Here is a 23128-nt window from a genome sequence, read left to right as displayed (position 1 = left end):
GTGCGATAGACAAGCTGTCGTTTGAACTTGTTTTCCTTTCTTCTTTAGAGAAAAATGTACCTACACAATGTTTTTCTCAGTTTTGTCACAAATAGCAGGTGTCCAAACCTAATTTTAAACTGTGTTGATTCTTCTGGCAGGCTGACAAGTAGAGACTAGAAAGAAAAAAAAAGTGAGAGATTGACATAAACCAAAGATTAACAGTCTTTTTTTAAGCAATCCGATGTTACCAAACAAAACCTGTCATTTGCCCTAAAGTTACATCAGCATTTTTAAGCCTTTGATTAGTTGAGCGAAATATGTCCAAAAAGTGACAGATAAATAAAACGGAATACACTGGAAATTTTGTAGGTGGCTTCACTATTACTGTTGAGTGATGTTTCGTTGCGTCTGTTCTTTCTTGCAGATGCGAGTCTTACTGGTAGGAGCAGAGAAACGTGGTGGACTACATTTAAAATTATCCACATTTGTGGTGAGTAGTCGCTTTTGTACATTCTACCTAATGTTTGTGTCTCACAAGCCTTTTGTTTGACTCTGTTGCATTCAAATCCCCATAAGTGTATTACAGTGGCGGGCCGTCAGGGCCTTCAAGGCCTTCTCTGCTCGCCTAAGAAATATCTGAATCATTATATTTTGTCCATCAATACTTATTATTCCAAATGGTCTGTTAGCTTCCTTTCATTGCTCTTCTCCCTGGTTGCACTGCTTCCAGATGTGTGTTTTCATATTGAAGCATTTAACCAATCACATTTCAGCCATTCTTTGTTGCCAGGGTCAGAAATCTGCCTCAAGGCCTTCACAATCAGTTCTGCAGGCTCTGCTGCATTAAACAAACGTCGATAAGACTGTTGCTTTAACCAATCAGAATTCGATTTGGTGACGCCAAGGCCTTCTCGCAGGCGTAGGGATACGTCATTGCCTTCTCGCAGGCGTAGGGATACGTCATCGCTTTCACCAACTATGATTGGCTAGTGATAGAGTGGACTAGCCAGAGGTACCAAACTGTATTTGGAGCAAGCTGAACAAGCAAATATATTGGTGTGTTGATTTAAAGCCATTTTCAAGACGGACTTTTCATGAAAAAAAAGCTGGACATCTTTAAGAAAGGTCGGACAACTCCAAAGCAAGCAAATCTGTCACAACTGGGAACGAACATTTTCAGCACTAAATCGAATAAAAACGTATGCCAGAAATACGACAGGACAGGCTTGACTTTCAGCATTACACTTCGATGGCGATAGAAAAGAAGGAAGAAAGAAAGGAGGATGGATATTGTGTACAGTTAAAAAGGATTTTTGGTGAGTAAAATATGGCTATATTCCTAAATAATATTTCAATTGTATGAGGTTATTATTGTTTATGTTGCAGCTGTAGCTGCAGTAAGGGTTTTATAGCCATAAAATAGTTTTTGAGGGTTGGATTGATTCGCTGAAGGCGTCGCTAGAAAATGCACGGACCGCCGCTGGTGCATTATACCGTAAAATGATGCCCTGAAAAAGAATATGTAAGCAGCTCCTTAGAGCTAATCCCCAAAGAGAGTTGCTAACGTGGACAAATTTAATCAATTAGGTCGTGGCGCTTTGACAGAATTTGTCAAAGTCGGACAACCGCTTCTTCTTAAACAAGATGGTGTCCAGGACGTAGCCACTTCCAAAGCCCTCAGTCAGCATCTGTAACATTTCACTGTCACCTTCAATCAGTGACCCTGGATTTGCTGCGCACACCGCAGCCGCAAAGGACAAAAATGCGTGCGATTTTGCTGCAGATTGGCGGCTCTCAGTCCCTATTTGTCTTTTGATCATAGATCAATCCCTGACTTAGATGTCCTCTTAACTATTCCTGAAGCTCAAGTGGATAAATGAGCTATTCACCTCTGTGTTGTGCCCCTTCTTAATCCCCCTCGGAAGTAGAAGCCCATTTGTCCTTGACTGTGACGGATTCTCGGGTCAATACAGGCACTGCATTGCTGTTGTGGGACTCCCCGGCAAAGCCGCTGCTTGGCACAGCAATACTCTGACTGGAAACAGAGCTAGATGGAAGTGGCGTGTGAAAGGAATCACCCGAGCGGCCCTGACCGAGCTAGTGGACAGCCGTGATGCATACTGTTGCCTCGCCTACCCCCGTCTCTAGGCAGAGTGTTGGATGCTTAAAGTTCTCTGTGGGGAGCCAAATATAAATTGCTTTTAGTGATTGAACTCAGGATTAACTCAATGGAAGACACGTTTTTTTATTTGTTCATTTTTCAAGCCGCTTATCTTTACGAGGGTCGCGGGGGTGGTGGAGCCTATCCCAGACAATAACAGGCAGTAGGCAGGGTCCACCCTGAATTGATTGCCAGCCCCTTTACCTCATTGGCTGCCAGTGACAGGGCTAGACATTCATTTTATTTTGACCGGGTGCTGCAATTTCATCTTCTATTGCCGTCAATGGCAGCCAAAGAGTCAACATAAACACTATTAGCAGAAAATTTTGGAAGCAACTCGTTGCTCACTTTAATAACCTATTTTCTTTTTTTAAATGAACTGTCAGAATCAAGCACTCCCTGAATAATAATTGTATGAATTCTATAGTGTCCATGAATTTTTCAAACTGCACAATAGAAGCAAACCTAATGAGGACAGCCAATTAATTCACCTTGTGGTAATAAAAAAGACACCCGCACTTGATGAGAGGAAAATAATTAAGAATTTTTTTTGATTCGCGTGATTGTCCTTTGGATGAGCATATGATTTTCTAATTAACCTACCACAGTGAGGACATTGGTGAATACAATCAGTCTGACCCTTTCATTAATTTTCATGAATCTATTTATGACACTGTTATGATCAGTTACTGCTGGGTCTTGCATTATTATTTAACACCACAGTCTGAGCATGCTAGCTGAAGAAAAGGGAAGACCTATTGTGCATCGTCCATTGCAACAAGCTCGTATCATTAACATTAACAAACAAGTCCAATGTGGAAGGTCAAACTGGTTTAAATGTTAATAGTGTAGATCATTAACTCAAATATTAACACGTGATTTTAAAATTCAAAGTGGCTACCAAACATAAAACTGTTTTGAATTCACAAAAAACGTATTATTTTATTACATGATTATTTTTTATACAAATATATAAATGGCACTTAAATATTATTACATGAAAAATGTTAATTCAACCATACGCTGTCTTAGTCATAAATCCAGCTTTGGTTAACATCTAAAATGTGTAATAAAGCATTCGGTTATCCTCACCTGATGTAAAGATTTTACAGTTAAATACAGATGTTGACACCATTAGTCAAGTCGCATTTATTGGTATGTATACCCCTTATACTAAAAAACACAAGTTTTAAATAGCTAATTTTTTAAAGACCATTATTTTTCATTACCTACCTTTATAGACGCATGTCTTTATGTTAAATTGATAGATGGCAAATGAAACCTGTACACTCCAGCCAAAATAATCTCACTTATTAAAAAGACAATTTCATTTTTTCAAATGTCCTAAGGGAGGAAAGCGTAAATAAATCCATTGAGCAGATGCAAAAACTATAAAGTGTGTCACACAAAACCTTACTTCCTCCATTTAAGATGGAATAATTGTGCGATTTTCCACACTGAAATGCCTTGTGCAACTATTTTACATGTGGTCATTTAGTAAATTAGCTGATGTCTATTTATTCCTTCTTCTATACACTAGCAGGTTCACATTATGATTGACCAATCCCTATTTATTTATTTAATATTACATTTGTCTGTATAGCCCTTCTTTTGTTTAAATCTGCATCTTTTGTGTTGGTGTACAAACCGTTAGCGTGAGTGTATATGTATATACACTTGTGCTTGGACTTGTGTACAGTATACAGCATTAATATGAATGTTTCCTTTGGTATGTTTGTTCCACTTGTTTTGTTGTCTGGTGAGAAAAACATACTATATTCGGCTTCCCACTTTCTCTCCAGATACAACACATCCAATATTAATTGACCCAAGTTTCTCCGAGTAACATTCGGAAAACTGTGTCATCACCTTGTGCAATTTTGAATACATTTGCAAAATGGTTCGAGCCAAAGCAGCTTATCATTGTCAGAGTGTCATTTCCTCTTCTCAGGACTTTAAATCACATGTTCACGACCTCTGCGACTTCCTGTTTTGTTTCGCGTCCATGCCGACATTGGCTGTTTACCTTAGAACTCAGTGGCTGTTTGCGAGACGAGAAAGATTTGTTATTTAGGAATGACAATTTGATCAACCATGGATCAAGAGAAGCTGGTTTTGGCATCTTTATCAGCAGCAGCAGATAAGCACAAAAATTCATCAGTGGCAAGCGAATTCACCCTTAGCAAATCTTTTGAAGCTCTATGGTATGTATGCTCAATATTTCCGGATGCAAGTCCGATACAACACTGGGGGTTAATAAGATATTGACATGACTTTAGCTGCTGTTAATGTTCTCCTGGAGATATCATCTATCGATTCATTCTCCATCCTCTCTATGACTCTCGTCTTTTGTTGTTGTTGTGATGCCCAGTAACGATTTGTTATATTTTGGATGAACTTACCCTCTTGATCACTATTTCAGAGGATTACATGTCACTTTAAAAAAAAAAAAAATAGAGAGAGAGAGAAAGTATGTCGCCCAATAAAGAAGAGGAACAAACAGTGACCATGGACTTTCCAATGAGGTCATCACAAGTGATATTATCTTTCCCCTCCATAATCTCATGTCTTGTCATCTACATGTTTTCCTTTCATACAATAATCCCCTCATGACTAACCAAATGCTGACGATACGCAGCCAACTTGTCCTTAGATAGCGGCAAGCTTGACGGATTTGTTATCACCCTTTAACGTAGAGCGTGACAGGGTTATTAACATATTGTTTGCCATGCAGTGGCATTTTGGTGCCCTTCCAAGACAGAATACGAGATGAAACTTGTTCAAATTGGGTAACATTGTTTATCAACTGTCAGACATGAAAACTATAAGGGATATAGGACAGCATCCAAAGGGCTTCCTCGGTTTTTGCGGACCCGAAGTCAACAGAAATAGTCACAATTTTTATCATCTTTCAAATTACTGTTGACAACAACCACCATAGAGAAAAACTAGGCCACATAGCAAATTCTGTTTCAGGCAAGTTTGTTTATTAGGGAAAGGAGGGTCACCGTTTTTCCTTTTTTTTCCCCTTTTTTTTCTTTTTCGTTGCGAGCCCTGCAGCGTCCGTGTTCGAGTGCTCTTCTAGGAGCGTGTCTTCTCTATTCCCTCTCTTGCAAGCTTTTCCTCTGAGACCTCACAACACCTGAAACCTCGCACCACGCCCAAGCAAATCGCTCTGACTAATTCAAGTCTGCAAGTGTTTTCATTTTGCTATCATCCAAAAAGATTCATTAGTGATTTAAGGTTTGGAGTGTAATGTAAATTGGATATGATGGTAAACATTTTTTTTTCTGTCTTGAGTGCCTCTTGCGACTACACATACGTACGTACATATGCATGTGTGTGCGTGGGTGAAGATAATGGCTTAGGTTTTATTCTCTGAAAGTGCACTCACTCTTTGTGAGTGGGTGTTAAAAGTACCCTGAGGTTCTTTTGTGCATGTGTTTGCTTTTATTCATGGAAATTTCTGCTACTGCTTTCCTCCATGAGTAGAAAGTACTACTACTGTGAGTAGAAAGTACTAATATTTTGTAGTTGTCACTAAAAAAAGGTATCTTTTGATTACTTTTTTTTTTTAAACACAGACTGCAATTTATACTCAGGTGCGACTTGTATATGTTTTTTTTTATTTTTTACAACCATTGATAGTCTCCACTCTACTTCCAAAGTTGGCAGAGTTGTTCAGATGTGATACTGAAGTTAATCATTTTACCACATATTTAGTAGTGTTTTGGAGTGAGATCAAGTGTTTCATAAACAACTTATTTTGCATAATAAAAGTCATAGTTAATGTAATAATTATTAATAAGTTTCGTTCAACACAGTCTGTGGTTAGCAGTAAGTTGGCTATTATGAGTCGGGAATGTCCACTTGATATTTGGGCAGAAGGCAACCAAAAAAAATATGCAAAAAATATATAGATTAGATTAGATAACTTTATTCATCCCGTAATGGGAAAATTTTTATTGTCACAGTAGCAAGAGGGTGAGAATACAGACACAGGAAAAGAAATTTTAGGCATAAATAAATAGGTAAAAAAATAAAAAAATAAATATACAAATAAATATATAAATAAATATATAAATATATATATATATATATATATAAATATATAAATACATATATGTAGTATATATTTAAGATGTTTACCACTATGATTAAGGAGAAAGGCTGGCGGATATGTCAAATCCTGGGACCGTTGCAAAAATTGCAATATGTAAAAGGACCAAACCAAAAAAGATGCATTGTATTTTGGCCTGGACCAAAGAACGTGAACTTTAGACATTCCTACTGTGAATACGAGTCTCCTCTAGTTCCCAGTAAGGAAGTACTGGATCTAAGTGCTGTATTACTTTTATAGCGGTCAACTTTACTGTTGGTTTCTGCCAGGCCTGTGTCGATGGAGAAGCAAGCCGCAGACAGTATGAGCGTCACCTCTGCTGACCAAGAGAAGCTGCTGCTTCTCAACAAAAACACAGAGCTGCGCAGAGTCAACAAAGAGGTACAAGTTCACCTTTGCAAATTTTGTATTCCCGTACACTGGCTGTATTGCTGATGTTGGAAACGGCACGCTTCTCTGTTGAAATCAGAGGATGTGGGCGGTGTGTGAAAAATTGCTACTGAGGTGTAGAAATGACTTTTACTCCCACAAATCACACAACCTTGAGCTACTTCCTGTAGTTTGACTGAGAAGAAAAATGATTCCATCTCCGGAAAAAGCTATTATTTATTTCTATTTCACATGAACTCAACGCCTGATGAATGTTGGATTCCATTGCATGATTGATCAAGAAAGGCAGAATAATCCAGTTGCGGGTTCATGGAAATCCCATCAGATCTTGATGTGAACGTTGCTAATGATGAAAGGATTGTGTTGCAGCTGATGAAACTGAATGACGAGTGGGACCAGATGTATCGTAACACCACTGTGGAATTACAGCACAGGCTGGAAACTTTGGAAGTCGAAAACACCACCCTCAAAGATCTAAATGACAAATTACTGCTCAAAGTTGATAACCAGCAGGTAAACACACACTAACATAGGATTGATCATTTGGTGTCTATTGTGAGTTGAAATGAGTTAATAACTAGAAGAAGTCCAATCCATTTGAAGTGGGACCCTCCCATACATATACATATAGTACAGATTATCGTGTCTTCACTACTTAACGATTTTTCCCCACTATTAATTATTTTAAAAAATATATATATATTTTTTTAAGTTCATAAAAATGTAAAACTCCACGCTGAAACTCATAAGTGGAAGCCACTCTTCCTACTAGAATTCAGCACTGAAGGAAAAAAAAATGTTATAATAGTGATCCTACTTTGCTATTTTTCGATTATCGCGGCCATGTCTGCTCTACATTAACCGCGATATTCGAGGGATTACTGTACATATACATATATGGGTCATTTTCACATAATTCAGCAAATAACGGTAAAGATATGGCCCTGGACTTTCCCTTTATGTGTTACAAAGTTATAAAAATTAATTACTACTGCTTTGTTTGCCACATATTATACTACATTTGGCACCAATTTTAAGAGAAATCTATTTGAGACACAAATACATTGAGAGCCAGTTTATGTTGAATTTGTCCACTCCGTTAGATGTCCAGAATCTAGTGTCACAGTTTATAGGAATGAAAAGTCGGGTTATGATTTATTTGTTTGTCTCTATTTAGAATGTGTTGTTTAGATTTGTTTCAATAGTATTTTCACTCAAGTTGTCTTTGAGAAAAATGCAAAAGAATTGCAACTGCAAACAGTTTTACTGATGTACCTTTCATATCAGTTAGTGTGTCTTTACCGTTATCACATGAGAAATACACCAAAAAATTCACAGTAAATACACCAGGTGGCTGGTGTGGGAGAAGTACCAGGATGTTGTCAGCCATATTGTCAACGCCAGCTAAGCAGAAGCCATGAGAATGAAACTAAAACCAAGGTAAGGACCATACCTGTGAAATGTCGTAACAATTCCATGTCTTTACCGATGTCCTAAAAACTTGGTGAACATAATTACTTTGCTTTTTAATGAACTGGGCATGGTGTATGCATGCAGAACACTATCATTTACTGAGTGCCAAGAAATACCATCTACCAATGTCAAAGGCTGAGGTGGAATGTTGTGTCTTTACCGTTAATAAATTTTGTCTTTACCGTTGTATGTTTAGAAACTGTGCTGTCTGCAAGAAATACATCAAAAAGATCTACAGGGATGGAACTGATGACATAAGGCAATCAAAGGAGCAAGTGTTATACCACGAATGGGAGAAGGGAGTAGAGACCAGAATGACAAATAATGGGCCAATTGATGTTGTTGTCATCCAGAAGAAAGAAAAATCTGTCACCATTGCGAAACTCTGTGATGACCTTGAGAAAGACCTTGTGGCTCTTATGGGGCACCAATATCGTATCATTCACCAGTACAAGGAGCTCAGACTAGTAAAATCCAGGTTAAATTTTAATTAATTATGTTTTCATTAAAGTTCCAGCTAAGATATTTCCAGGCAGTGCTAGTGTTGCTAATTAGAGATAATCAGAATGCTTGAATTGCATTTTGTAAATTATTCATTTTCTGAAAGTGTCTTTACCGTTATTTGCTGAATTATGTGAAAATGACCCATATACCAATTCAGGGTGTCCTCCGCCTGATGCCTGTAGTTAGAAAATGAATTAAAGGATGGCAAAACTGCCAAATCGAATTTAAAAGTGTAGCCATCCATACCAATGACTGATATAAGAGGCTTACTTCACTAATGAAGAGTAATGAGTGCAGAAAGAAAGGAAACACAGGAAAGTCATGCAATTACAATTCTGAGCACACATTCTCACGGGACTGCTATTATAAGAAGACGTCTGTGTTTGGCCAATTATGGCCAAATTATCACGACAATTTTACAGACACGTCTCCTGCGATTACTACAATTCATCAGTCGTTCCCAGATAATGTAAAACTTTGCGAATCGGCTTTTGTCATGCCTCTGGCTATGTCAGGCCCGTGTCACCGGCCTGCCTCATGTCCCAAGTAACTTTGACGATTTGATTTAGTTACGTTGTCCTTGTTCTGCTTTTATTTTGTAAACTAGATTTTTTGATCTAATAGTTAAAAGTTCCGCATCGCTTGTTGTTCCCTTGCATTTGTGTCCACTGCTGGCTCCTTGTTAGCCTCTTCATTATGAAAACCGCATTACACAGGCACAAAGCTACAGACTGTAAAATCACAGACCTTTCTATTTCCAACTGCTCAGTTGTGTGGTGCATGAAATGGTCCTTTCCACCAAGTATGGATGTAAAATCACTGAACTCTAGAATTATGCATGTAGAATGGTAGGGCAGCTCAGCGTGGCTCTTCTGCTTCAGTTCTTGCCTCTGGTTTCCAAATTCTTAACCACGTACCACAATTTACTGATGTTCGTGACAGAGTGCAAAGGACTATTACGGGCAGGCGCTCATGCTGGAACTGAAGAAGAATCAGGAACTACAAGACTACGTCAAGGTAATGGAGGGCCGAGTACCCCAGCCACTTCTCCAAAAGGTACTTTCACCTTTCCCTTTTTCTGCACGGTGATAATCTGACAGCCCTGACACGGGTTATCTTTTATCAAAACAGGACACGGTCGGGGCAAGCGTCCCCGACGCTTTGTCCTCGAGCTCCCCCACGTCATGTGTCTCAAGGGCTCCTTTCAGTTCCGAGGGGCAACCGCAGGCCAGAGCCACGGGCTGCGATTGCCACCGAGAAGTTCTCCAGTTAAAAGAGCAACTGGAAGCAATGAGGTGTCAGGTGGGCTTTTTATTCGAACACAGAATACAAATGCTCTCCACTGTTGCTATGGAGAAAAAGTATGGAATTAGATGGACAAAAGCACCACCAAGTGGTGGCTGCATTCTTGTCCTGCAATTTTCTCAGGAGAAGAGGACAAGACGTATTATTTATGGATGATGTTCCATGCGTCCCCAGACCGAGATCTACGAGGCGGAATTTAAGATGGAGCACAACGTCCACAATTATACAAAGCAGGATAATCAAAGACTCAGGAGGAAGCGGGAAGAAATGCGACAAAAGGTGGATCTAATGCAAGAGCAGGTAGTAGTATTCACTTCTTTTTTTAGATGAATTGACTTTACTGGCAAGTTACTTTGAATCTTAGCACGCAGATATTTTCCTGCTGGTCACATGCCTTCTCGTGTTGCTAAGCAGAATTTGTGGCGCACACTCGAAAGGCCAGCAGGAACAAGATGCTTAACATACATGGTTTTGTATTTATTTCATCATATTTTTAATTTACTTTTTTCAAATCTCCGAGTTGGTCACCTAGTCAATTTGGAGTATAGACTTTGCTTTATCTTTGATTCTCTGCTTTCAATTGTACAAAAAAAAATGTATGACTTGAACAAATGAGTGGACTACTAATCATATTTAAATTTCACTTTGCTTATTCATCATTGGTCATAGCTTAAGGTGTACGAGGATGACTTTCAACGAGAGCGTTCAGACAAGCAGATGCTGCAGAGGCTGCTGCTGAAAAAAACTGCAGCCAAAGGGGAGCCGGTCCTCGTGCATCGTTGCAATAATGGATCACAGACACAAGGAGGAGACAATTGGACACATACTGCAAGCAGAAAACAACACCATCCTCTCTGTCCCAAGCACCCAAACAGAGGCCAAAACTGAGCAGGGAGGAAACTTTTAAAACATAATATACTTCAGTATTGTTTTTCAAGACAGATTCGCATCAGCCTTGCTTAGATATAGAGGATAAACTGGAAGCAAATCAATATAGTTTTTCTGCAATACAAAATAATTGCAGTGGTATTTTAACTTTGTGGGTAGACTGTTGGCATTTAAAATTGCCCGAAAGTAAAAATATGTTGCCAAAAAATTACATGTTATGCAATGTTCTAGACAACATGTGTCAAAGTGGCGGCCCGGGGGCCAAATCTGGCACGCCGCATCATTTTGTGTGGCCCGGGAAAGTAAATCATGAGTGCCGACTTTCTGTTTTAGGATCAAATTCAAATGAAGAGTATAGATGTATATTAAATTTCCTGATTTCCCCCCTTTTAAATCAATAATTGTAATTTTTTAATCATTTTTTTTCTGTGTTTTTAGTCCAAAAATCCCTTTGTAAAATCTACAAATATATAAAAATCTGAATATTCAGTGCTTTTAATCCAGTTCTTTTAATCCATTTATTAAAAAAATCTAAATATGATATCTATAATGGTCCGGCCCACATGAGATCTGGTCACCATGAATGTGGCCCGCCAACCAAACTGGGTTTGACACCCCTGTTCTAGACAGAATGACATGTACTATACCGCACTACAGCCAAAGTGCCCCAATATGTGAAAATATGTCTATTACGAGCTAATATTGATAACAGTTTTGAAAAATATATAGCATACAACTATGCAAAAGAGTAAAAATGTATACTGGACTTTGGTGAAAATATACAATTCCACAAATTTATATATACCATGCGGATTGTATGATTTTTCTCAACATGACACTGCTGAACTTGGTCCTTTAGAATGGTTCAAATAATTATAATCCAGTCATTAATCATTTTGTACCCCTCTTTTTTGTGAAATGGCTGTCTTTTGCCACTTTAAATTTTCACAAAAAAAATATACCCAATAAAATAAATTCTTTATATTTGCTACATTATATGCCATCTGTCTTCCCTCTGAATTAGTCTTCATTACTCCACTCCAGCTTTTCCAACAAGATGGCAACCACTTATTAGGTTTCCTACTTCGATATTACATTGCGCTGATGTGTACCGAGCAGGAAATTAATTTTCACCCAAAAAAAACTCCCTTTGGAGTAAAGATCCAAAAGAACAGGTGCAAGGTGTATGAAAGAAGACCTGTTGTCACGAATCCACAATGTGCGTCACAGTATCTTGAATGCCATTCCTCTTCCTTGTCATTATTTTCCATCTCAGCACAATGACAGATGAATTTCCAGTAGTGTCACGCCGCTCTATAAAGTGTCCGGAGGTTGAGCTCCACTTGAGAGACCTCGAAAAAGGCCTGCAAAGACGACTGGACACAACACAGGTATACTTGTAAATTCCATTAAACACTATGCCCGACTGTTGTAGCATGTACTTGCCGTTGGTATTGGTCGGTAGTGTGTTTTTCTGTGGTGTAGGTGGGCCTTATGTCATCAGAAATGCATAAAATAGTTTGTGGAACAGTCGTTATTTTTGCTGAGAACAGAACGCCGGCAGACATGACTGCATCTACAAGTGAGCTCCAGGAGACATACGAGCACCAGGGCTACCTCTCAGGCCTCCCCGTGTTGACCGACGGCGAGCTGAGGAAAGCTAGGCTTGCCTTTTCCCAACTGGAGAGAGAATTTGGTAAATAATTGTAACTATTTCTTCTAAATAGATCTTACGATCCACTTTGTTTTCTTGTTTTTTTCCATCACCAGGTGAAGAGTACGCACAGTACAGCCTGCACAATGTTCACTTTCAGTATCCTTGGGTGATGGCTTTGACCAAACACCCTCGCATTTTGCGAACGCTCCAAGCCATCTTAGGCCCTAACATTATCCTGCTAGATTCGCGTTTCATCTGCAAATACCCAACGACAGCTGCAACAGGCACTCAGCTTCCATATGTGGCCTGGCATCAGGATATGAGGTGGGTTGGTCAAATTTACGTTATGGGAGCCGCAATGTGAAGATGTCATATTTCTGTCAATTGGTGTCCGCAGGTATTGGGGTATTGCCGGTGGTCCAGTCGTCTCTGTGTGGCTGGCTCTAGATGACTCGCTGAAAGAGAACGGTGCCTTGCAGGTTCTCCCAGGTAGCGTCTGGAAAAAGCAGTCCGTTCTAACAATATATTTCGAAACTAAATCAATTTCAAAGATATCCATCCATATACGTCCTCCAATTCTAAAGACAGATAAAGCTGTAAATTCCAACGAGGGCTTTATACCTCTAAATTCTAGTCTGCTATATGCGTAAACTCAAATGAGTGTATATTTGTAAATTTCTAAAGATGGACATATTCGTCAATGAGCATGATGACTATATCTATTATTTCCAATGATGGCTATACATTCATTTCCAAAGACTGCTACAGTACGGTAGATGGATCACTATATAGATCACTTTCCAATGATGAATATATCTGTCAAATTCATAGAAAAATAATCACAAATAAACCCCACAATTGGAAAAAACACCATCAATACATATCCTTCCCTTCCAATGACATGTAGACATCAACTCCAATGGGAATTGCCAAAAAGTTACTAACCAACAGAGCAAAATATCCACACAATTTCTCACTAAGTCGATATTGCATTTTGTCATTTTTACTATAAAATTAAACATCTTGGATAACTACTCCTTGTAGGAAATATTACAAACACAAAAATGCCACATGGGGTTTGTCTTGGTAAATAATAATGATGTTAACAATAATGTGTCATCTTTCTTTGCCTTTTGTGGGACTGTAGTGGGCTTTTTACTCGAAATGAAAACAATCCATTAAAATGAGGCCCCGTTACATATCTGCTCACTAGGTAGCCATTGTTCTGGCATGTACCCCCATCGACAAGCCATCCGGCCCGGAAACATGCTGACAGTCAACCAGGAGATTCCAGAGGAGCTTCTCCAAACTGGCCAAGCTTTGCTTTGTCCTCTCCTTGCTGGACAGATGTCTGTAGGTGTACATTTTACTTGACCTTATATTTGTACAAAATTCAGATCTTGAACAGATTTTGACAAAGAATTTTCACAGATCCACGACGGCCTTCTCGTGCATGCCAGCGATGCCAACACATCCCAGAAGAGACGTTGTGGCTTTGTGATTCGCTACGTTTCCACCCGTGCCTATCCAACGGAGGTGAGAAAAACAATTCTGAGATGTTTCTCCTAGTCGCACTAGCAGGATACAATTATTGATAATTTTGCCCTTGTTTTTTTAATTTAATGGAATCTTCTTCTCCTTTCAGGATACTAACCGTCCTCGACAATTCCACGCGACCATGTTGGTTAGTGGAATGGATCAATTTAAACACTTCTCAAACCAAAGCCAGTAAAATTGTATGACTTAGCATTTGTTAGCATGACTAGTTTCTAACACGAGCAGACATTCTGTTGACTACTCTACAATATGTTTCAAAAACAAACAAACAAAAAAATTAGCAGTCTCTTGTGTTCAATGCTAATGAATGTCTGAATTTTTAAAAAAGATAATACAAAAGCCTTTTGGCCACATATTCCTGAGGTAATTCTATTCTATTCTATTTCAATGTGATGAAAATATAGTACATATATTAATCTAAGAAATCCACGCCATCCTCTTCCACACACTTGTGACACTCAAACATGTATAAACATAAGTCAAAGTGATGACATATGATTTCCAACTTTTCTCAGTCTTTTATTTCATAATTATTCAAATGTGTGATGATAACAGTGAAACCAGAACAAGACTTTTGTGAGCCAACATGACAAAAAATTCAATCCAAGACAAACAATATGCAAAAACAAGGACATTTTGGAGACTTAAGCTAGTTTCAGCATTTCCTTAATCATCACGCCAATACCATCAAAGATCTTGTGAATGGGCGCGTTGCACATGAAAGCCGGAGCGGTAACGAGTTTGTGTTTGACATCAACGTGGGCTTGCTCCACATCTTTGTTCACGTGTTTGCAGCCCATCTCCTTTAAAGTGTCGGCCGTCTTTGCGTACGGCCACCTGAGAAAGAGCAGAGCAAGCCAAGGTCATTCAAGCGACCAATCGGTGAATTGATTTTGCCTTTGTTAAGATGGCAAATGGAATCACTCACGTGTCACTCTCCTTGTCATGCCCCACCGTGAGCTCGCAACCAGGCAGTATTTTTCCGGCGAGAATTGGAGCGATGCAGCACATGGCCATTGGCTTTCCAGCTTTGTGGAAATCCTCGAGAATCTTCTCGACCTCGGAATTGATGGTGAAGTCCTTGTTTTTCACTCCCCAATCGCTGAGGTTTTTCGCTACACCAAAACCACCTGAAGAAAAGACCAAGATGAAAAAATGTCTGCGAACGACAGTCTGCGTACATGAATAGCAAAAATCGCACCAGGTATGACGACAGCATGAAACGCTGAAACGTCTAACTTGGCCAAATCCGCGATGTCACCCCTGGCAATTCTGGCGCTCTCCTGCAGCACGTTTCTCTTGCCGTCCGAAGGCTTCCCCTCGCAATGATCAATAACGTGTAACTGCTCTTGGTTTGGTGCAAACATCTGTGCCTGAGGAACAGAAAAAGTTGGAAATTACACAAGCAAATTTTCAAAGAAAGATGACCTTTTAAGTGGGAGTCCTTGCCAAAACACAGTACTCTGACTAATATTCAAATTTCTACACTTTTCCCACCACCTTCTAACACATCTCAGAGTGTGAGTGTATTTTCAAAGTTTGCGTGAAAGTAGGCAAAAATAGTGTAGTATTACTTTGGCTCCAGCCCGACTCAGATGAACAAGAACGGCCGACGCCTCGTGGATCTCGGTGCCATCGTAGACTCCACAACCGGAGAGAATAACGGCCACTCGCTTGGCCATGGTACAGCTTCTGTTGCAAATTGAAATTAGTTTGACGCCAGTAGACGTCCAATCCATTTGAAGTGGGAGTTATCGCTTCTGACAACACCATGCACTATTTATTATGCATTAAAAATGCATGAGGCTTAAGTCAGGTCAAGTTTGGAGTCAGCATGGCGACTTTATTATTTACCCTTACACAGTACACACATTTATTACCACAGCTAAAAGCAACAATAATTACTTATAAGCTAATAAACAGTCTCACCTTGAATAGTTCTACACAAAGTTTGTAGCAGTCAGTCAGCTCTCCGGGAAGGGATGTGACACTTGTAGGGTGTACCCTTTCTTTTTTATTTGCTTTTTCGGTTGTCCCCTCCCACATGGATGACCTCATGTCATTCATTAGAGTGCAGTTATACATCTGCATCTTTGCATTTATACTGAATCCTTCCTTACTTTTGTTTATTTTTGTCTTCTTTCATACTTTTGGTCATCCTTCCTTGTATTTCTGAAACAAGTTTGAAGTATTGGGCATTTGTCTTGGCTCTTTGACATTGTAATGGGACTAAAAATAAATTCTGTTGTTAAACACTTTAATGTGTAGACACTATTGATAATACTAGATTGTGTACATTTTATTCCTCACTTTTTCGTTTTATTACTAGATCATTCTTCAATTGACGTTGGGGTTATTTTCCAGTAATTTGACACTTCAATGTGTGACGTGTACATGATGTTGCTCCACAGGTCTGTATAAAAGTGTAGCTGAGTTGAAGTTTTTTTCCACATCTCTTTGCAATGGCTCAGCTACATGTGTCTGTTGGTATACTGGGCATCTCTGGCGGTAAGCCTTTCATTCATACATTTATTTTTTAACTTGCCCTTGAATGGCAATGCTGTCTCTTTTCATGTACTTACACAAATATTTGGAAATACAATATCACTCATATATACTACATGTATATTTTTGTTTCAATTAAGACTTTTTAAATTAATGTATAAAAACTGGGAATCCAACATTTGACTTGTTTTTATTTTCTATATTGACATTTAAAGATATTCAACCTTTCAATGAAACATTTCATTTTTTGCTAATATATTTTATCTATTAACTTATTTTATATCATATTTTAAGCTAAACATTTACATGAGAACATTGAGAATCCCACATTTATGAATACGTTCTCACAAACATTACACAACATTGTCCTTTTTTACTACAATTTCAAACTTCTTTTGTGTTTTTCCTTTTGACTTATTTAGTTTCATTGACAGCAGGAGTACAATATCCTTGTTTAAGAACAACAGGGACTCTAAGATTGAGCTCTGTGGAACACCTTTGATTAACTACTTAACTGATTTGTTTCTTTTTTCCCCCTAAGGTTGTCTCCTACTTTTGGTGAATGACTATGGCAGCTCTCCCCTAAAAGATTTGATCCCCCAAACTGCACTTGGGGTTCTGCTCCTAGTTATTTCTGCCATCGTAGCGTATGCAGGTTTGTTCAGAACTTAACTTTCAGAAATAACATTATTATTTATATTTAGCAAAATCAAAATGGGATGTTTTTGTTTGTTTGTTTGTTTGTTAAAGGTGTATGTCGGAGCCTGTCCGGGGGGAGGTTGTTCTCCTTCCTGTGTCTGACAGTTTCGGCACTGTGGTGCGCCTCCAGTCTGCTGTACATCCTGGCAGGACAAGGAGTGCTTGAGGCCGAAGACCTCAGATCCTCATTCGTCCCTGGCTTGGCCGCATTTGCCTTGGCCCTGTTTGTCATCGCTGGCGTTGCGTTACTGGCCAGAAAAGTGCTTTTGTGCATCATTGCTATTAGCATCAGCTTAGCTTCTGCCCATCAAATCGCCAAACTATCGTCGGTAGGTTTCGGCCGGACCGCCACGGCTGCAAACTATCTTCTTGTCTGTCTCTTAGGGGGTTATTTCGGTTTTGGACATTTGTTGACCACTATTACTCATGGAAGAGTGGAAATTCCATGGGCTGGTGTTAAGACAAAACCCCAGGTCAAGACTGATAAACCGCGCAGGTGCGATGACCTCGCCTCAGTGGGCGTGGTGATGAATTTGTTGTCGGCCTCAGTATTGGCGTGTCCTCTGTTGGGTGTGGTCCCTCGACTCTCTGTAGGCCACGTCCCTTGGCTTTGGACGGCAGGTATGTTCCAGGTCGGCGTGTGCGTCCTCTTCTACCGAGCATTGGATCCACTTGCTGCTACATTTTACGGCTTCACTGCAGTGTTGAAGTTTGCAGAAGGCTACAGTGGTCTCCTGTCATTTTACTCCATCGAGCCCCTCTCTCCTGTTCCCTTGCCGGTCGTCTTTTCTCTGCTTTTCCTCACCCTGACACTGTCCAGCTGTCAAAAGAGCTTGTTGGAGGCCATCTATCATCTTTTATTCGTTGCCTATTGTATAGCAATCGCTTCTCACCCTCAAGGCTTTTTCCAGAAAGGAAGTCAGTGTGTACAGGCGGTTATATTTATTGGCTCTACTTGTATGCTTTTAATAACAACTTACAACATGATCTCTGCCAAGAAAATTCCTACAGGAGAGAACCTTTTTAAAGCCTTAGTAATCAGGAGGAAAGGCTTCACTCTCCGATCCCATAACAACGAACTCCATGCGCCCCACTTGGGGTACTCCAAGTATGCGAATGCTGAGGGTTTAGGCCATGCCTGTGGCGTGATAGCTACTTTTGCTATTACAGTTGGAGAGGGAGCTGCGTTTTCCCTGTTGGTGCTCCCTTGGGTCGTGGTAGCCGGCGGGCTCCTCCAGCTAATCTGCGGATCAGTCGCTTTCTCCCGAGGAAAAACCTTTGAGAGCACAGTTTTTATCCTCTACGGCACGTTGTGGGCGGTTTGGGGATCAACACGATACGCAGGGCTGTACACCAATGCCAGAGGTTTTAACGTGGCAGTTGGCATCATTGCGTTCCTGATGTTTAACATTTTGGTGACAGTCGCTGCTTTGTTTGTAAACATGGCCTGGTTTGTCTATGCACTCACATTCCAGCTCATTATAATCAGCTTCCTGATGGACACGCTCGATGCGCTGCCTTATGGTTATGACATAGGAGTTAGTATTATCTTTGGTCTAGTCAGTTTTTATTGTTTTGCAGCTCATATTTTCAATAGTACCTTCCAGTCACCTCAGATCCCTCTTGGGAAACCTTTGATTAACCTGAGCGGAGTTCTGGGAGGGAAACTTTCTATATGTCCACATCTGCCAGCTCGAAAGGCAACATCTGTTCAACGAATTGCAGGTACGATTATAGAGTGGAGTTTGATGAAAGTTTTATATTAGTGTTTGCCTTTGGTGTCGTTTAGGACAATCTGCTGTGTGCTATAAACTTACGCCGATAATATACCAATACATTTAATTTTTTTCCTTTTGATACTAAATTACTGCATACTCACTTCAAAATAAATTGCTAGGTGGGTAATAAACAATGTTGATCTCCAACATCACTCCTACAGACATCATGAAGAACGGTGGAATATGTGGGGTGCCCACTGACACCGTCTATGTGCTGGTGGCAGCTTGCAAAAGGCCTGATGCAGTGGTCAAAGCATACAAGTGAGTAAACATTAGCAATCTTTCATAAATTAAGGTCATGCATTGTATTGTATTGTCGTTGCATTGGTTATTTTGTAACAGCTGAGCTTTTCGGTAGGGTGAAGAAACAGGCGCAGGACCGACCCATGTCCATCTGGTTGTCCTCCATCAAACAGCTTGACCCGGTCCGACACTTGCTGAGCCCCCAGCTACTGGACTTCATGGAAGCCGCGTGGCCATCATCCATCAGCATGGTTATACCCAGAGGTGTGTACATTATATACTGCATAACAACAAAAAGGTTCAAGCAAACAACAACAATCAATTCAGCATCAATTAAACAGGTTTTTAATGTGTGCTAATTGGCAAATCTCAACTATGGAAAGAACACGGTGCTTGATGTTAGTATACCAAATTGAAAGGATGAACTGGAGCGTAGACATAACTCGTATCTGTCCAGTAATGCAATTCATGAGTTCCTTTGCTGCCTCTGCAAGATTGACAGACCTATTATACAAATTGCTGCCTAGTGTTGTCTCTCACACAGGCCCGTGGATGGATGCCTTTGGTTCAGGAGATGCCGCAAAACACATCGGGTCTCCCCAGAGTATCGCTATTAGGAATCCAGACTGTTCTGTGGCTACCCACCTTATTGATCTAGTAAGGGGGGTTGACCCACTGCCCTTGCAATTGCTAAACGCCTATGGAAGCTCGTGATAGGCCAATGAGGGAATATACAATAGTTTCCTTCTCAAGTATTGGCTTGGATTGTACTTAACAAATGTAAAATGAGTATTTGTTGCAGGTGGGTCCTGTTGCTGTGACCTCAGCCAACCCCACAGGAGAAGCAGACACGACCCACCACAATCAAGTGTATGCCAAACTGGGAGACAAGGTGGCTATAAACCATTGCCTGATGTTACTTGTGATATCGTTCTTGTATTGACCTGAAATTGTTAGGTAGATGGAGTTTTATGTGATGGACCATCACCAGAGAATATCGCATCTACTGTGGTAGACTGCACGAATATTGAAAAGGGCCAAATTGGTTTCTTCCGAGTGGGTCTTATCCCTAAAGCTAAGGTCATTTCTAATGCAGCTCTTGTTATTTCTCTCTCCGACTTGTTGGCACAAACTCACACTAATTGTCTGCCTGCAGGTTCTTCAAATTTATGAGGAGGTTCAGAGGCGGCACAGGCAGGGACAGACCAATCCTGTTTTTGAAACCAATGAACCGGAAACAGAGGTAGATGAAAGCAGCAGACTTTAAAAAGTCAACATCAAGCACAGTCTCACTTAAACAGTCTGTTAAAATGTGGTACGTTATGCTACCTGTCCAAGCCTCATGGCTGGAGGTTTTTTTTCAATTCATGTGGATTGTGTATGACGATAATGTCAATAAACATATCCATCTATGAGATACTGAACTATGTGCAATTTTATATATCAGTACGAGTGTGAGTGTGAATGGTTGTCCGTCTCCTTGTGCCCTGCGATTGGCAGGGCACAGATTCAGGGTGTTTTCCCCCTGGTGCCCGTAGTTAGCTGCGACAGATTCCGCCCTGTACTTTTACTATCCTGAGTACTCGCCCATCTGGTGGCGCTATTATTTCATTAATTCATTCAGTTTCTGAATTTCGGGCACGAGGCAGGGGACACCCTGAATTGGTGGCCAGCCAATCGCAGGACACCAGGAGACAGACAACCATTCACACTCACACTCGTACCTAAGGGTAATTTAGAGTGTCCAATCAGCCTAACCTGTATGTTTTTGGAATGTGGGAGGAAACCGGAGTTCCCGGAGAAAACTCACCCAGGCCCAGGGCGAACATGCAAACTCCCCACAGGTCAACTGACATTGAATCGAACCCAGGTCGCCAGAACTGTGAGGCTGACGTGCTAAGTGACCCTAGTGCTTACTTAAATGGTCCTTGAACCAGCACACTTTGTGAAATAACACCTGTGTATTAAAAAAATAACAAGTGCATAAGTACAAAAGAAAATGCACACTGAGGAGAGAAGTTCTCAAAAACTTGAAGACAACCTTCAAAATCAATTTCCCCAGAAATATCTGCTAACCCGTCCCCTAAAAAATATTAGTAAATAAAAAATATTCTTTTTCTATGAATTGTAACTTTCTGTTTCATTTTGAATGTGTGTCCTTCCTGTTCAGCACAGTTTGCACTACCAGATCCAATTTTGTCAAGACAAATTTGATTGTATATTATTTTAAAATCAGAATAGTAGAATAGTACTATCCACTACATTCACTGTCGTATGTGGTTAATTCCAGCAAACTGTCCTCAAGTAAAAAATATAATTACTGAATGGATAAAAAATACAAATACAAGTTACACAAAAATTCTTGTGATATTTCCGTGATGCAGCAGTTGGTAATTTTATCGTCTAACAATACATGTAAAGAGCTTTTATTTAGAACAGTCTTCGATAGAAGTGCTTTTGTTCTTACAAAAATAATCAGGGAAAAGTTGAATAGTAGCAAGAAACCCCACCCGGATATGAAACCTAAAATTGGTTTCCCCTTTGTTGGATTTATTCTGGGATGTTTCTATATGTTTTGTAAGCATTTTAATAGGTAATAAGCCTATAAATTAATTCATGCTTTATGTTGGGACCACGCTTGAGGACGCTTTCCCCCACAGCTGCTTTCGAGGCCAGTTAATTGTTTTCAGGACTATTGACGGCAACAAAAATTATACTGAACAGGGGTTTGTGGCAATAAAGGAACAACTGGCAGCCACTAGTCTGATGGCGCTCCAGGATCGCATAGCAGTTGATATGCTGCAAGGGGGCGTGTGCGCAATGTTTGGAGATGAATGTTGCACCTGTTACACCCTGCATTTGATCTTGAAGCACAGGGAGAAATAATCAGAACAGTGATCCATTGTTGTTTCTTCAATCCAACTTTTTACTGTAATAATTAACACAAAAACCCATAACATACAATTACACCCATATATATACATTATCAACACATTAGAACCCAAAACATAATGTACAATTACACACACACACACACACACACACACATATATATATATATATATATATATATATATATATATATATATATATATATATATATATATATATATATATTAGCAACACTTTAGAACCCAAAACACAATGCACACACACACTCGTTCAACACACGGTCATAACTTGTTATATATTTTCCTTTTACAACTTCTCATCTATTCAACAGGGCAAACAATGCAATATCAATAATATGACATCCTTTCTATGACCGTTATAGACACTGTCCACGATAATGGTGGCCGAAGGTAGCATGCTAAATGCTATTCCATGTGCGTGACCCGAGAGTCGCACATTCAAGCCCGTAATTCAAAAGTAAATAAACATTAATAAACTATCTCTTTTCTCACACGCTACACAGTGTATATTACAAACCCCAAACTCAACCAGCCTTTACAACAAACAGCATACCTTGAAACACAGGGAGAAATAATCAGAACAGTGATCCATTGTTGTTTCTTCAATCCAACTTTTTACTGTAATGATTACCGATTCCCCGTGCCTCAAGCTATTTGCTAAGACATCAATAATCGAATACCGATCTTTTTTAACATGTCCCTTTTTTCCATATGGATCGAAGGATCAACAATCAAAGACCGATACACATTCAATCCAAACTCCTTGTGCATTCTCAACATGCAATCGTTAATAAATCAAACACTCTAGCATGTCACACACCTACATACCGAACAACACGTCACTATTGACGGCAACAAACCCCGTGTTCCTGCTGATCTGCAAGAAACTCATACCTTGTTTGGACTTGGACTCTGGCAGATGGCGATCATCGCATTATTGTTTAAAAATACGTC

At 39.8% G+C, this 23128-nt stretch overlaps 3 protein-coding genes across 13 annotated transcripts; 2 read left to right on the top strand and 1 right to left on the bottom strand.

The window, feature by feature from the left end:
- The first annotated feature begins 4157 nt into the window (after positions 1 to 4157).
- Positions 4158 to 11817, top strand: LOC144081990 (uncharacterized). Of its 2 annotated transcripts, none has more exons than XM_077608665.1 (7): positions 4158 to 4347; positions 6533 to 6644; positions 7023 to 7166; positions 9573 to 9686; positions 9762 to 9932; positions 10110 to 10235; positions 10605 to 11817. In XM_077608665.1, the coding sequence occupies exons 1-7, from the start codon at positions 4238 to 4240 to the stop codon at positions 10821 to 10823; spliced, it is 996 nt and encodes a 331-aa protein (XP_077464791.1). In that variant the 5' UTR covers positions 4158 to 4237; the 3' UTR covers positions 10824 to 11817. The 2 variants fall into 2 exon arrangements, with proteins under 2 accessions (XP_077464791.1, XP_077464790.1); XM_077608664.1 differs by having other exon boundaries at positions 10110 to 10238.
- On the top strand, positions 10977 to 20555 carry LOC144081989 (putative threonylcarbamoyl-AMP synthase). Of its 9 annotated transcripts, none has more exons than XR_013303094.1 (11): positions 13912 to 14016; positions 14126 to 14164; positions 16449 to 16545; positions 17084 to 17197; positions 17293 to 18966; positions 19181 to 19280; positions 19378 to 19526; positions 19807 to 19919; positions 20065 to 20154; positions 20224 to 20342; positions 20419 to 20555. XR_013303094.1 is itself a non-coding variant. In XM_077608660.1 (11 exons), the coding sequence occupies exons 3-11, from the start codon at positions 16500 to 16502 to the stop codon at positions 20527 to 20529; spliced, it is 2520 nt and encodes an 839-aa protein (XP_077464786.1). In that variant the 5' UTR covers positions 13912 to 14016; positions 14126 to 14164; positions 16449 to 16499; the 3' UTR covers positions 20530 to 20555. The 9 variants fall into 9 exon arrangements, 4 of the variants coding, with proteins under 4 accessions (XP_077464789.1, XP_077464787.1, XP_077464786.1 ...); XM_077608660.1 differs by having other exon boundaries at positions 20220 to 20342; XR_013303096.1 differs by lacking the exon at positions 20419 to 20555 and having other exon boundaries at positions 19807 to 19989; positions 20066 to 20154; positions 20224 to 20262.
- LOC144081992 (glutamine amidotransferase-like class 1 domain-containing protein 3, mitochondrial) lies at positions 14336 to 16012 on the bottom strand. Of its 2 annotated transcripts, XM_077608670.1 has the most exons (5): positions 15967 to 16012; positions 15612 to 15729; positions 15239 to 15410; positions 14966 to 15167; positions 14336 to 14874 (listed from the first exon to the last, which is right to left on the bottom strand). In XM_077608670.1, exons 2-5 carry the CDS (start codon positions 15717 to 15719, stop codon positions 14682 to 14684), a joined length of 675 nt encoding a protein of 224 aa, XP_077464796.1. In that variant the 5' UTR covers positions 15720 to 15729; positions 15967 to 16012; the 3' UTR covers positions 14336 to 14681. The 2 variants fall into 2 exon arrangements, with proteins under 2 accessions (XP_077464796.1, XP_077464795.1); XM_077608669.1 differs by having other exon boundaries at positions 15612 to 16007.
- Positions 20556 to 23128: the final 2573 nt, after the last annotated feature.

This window comes from Stigmatopora argus, chromosome 9, assembly GCF_051989625.1.
Source record: "Stigmatopora argus isolate UIUO_Sarg chromosome 9, RoL_Sarg_1.0, whole genome shotgun sequence".
Taxonomy (NCBI): Eukaryota; Metazoa; Chordata; class Actinopteri; order Syngnathiformes; family Syngnathidae; genus Stigmatopora; species Stigmatopora argus.
Note: the sequence above shows the minus strand (reverse complement) of the source record. Positions and strands in the feature narration are given on the sequence as shown.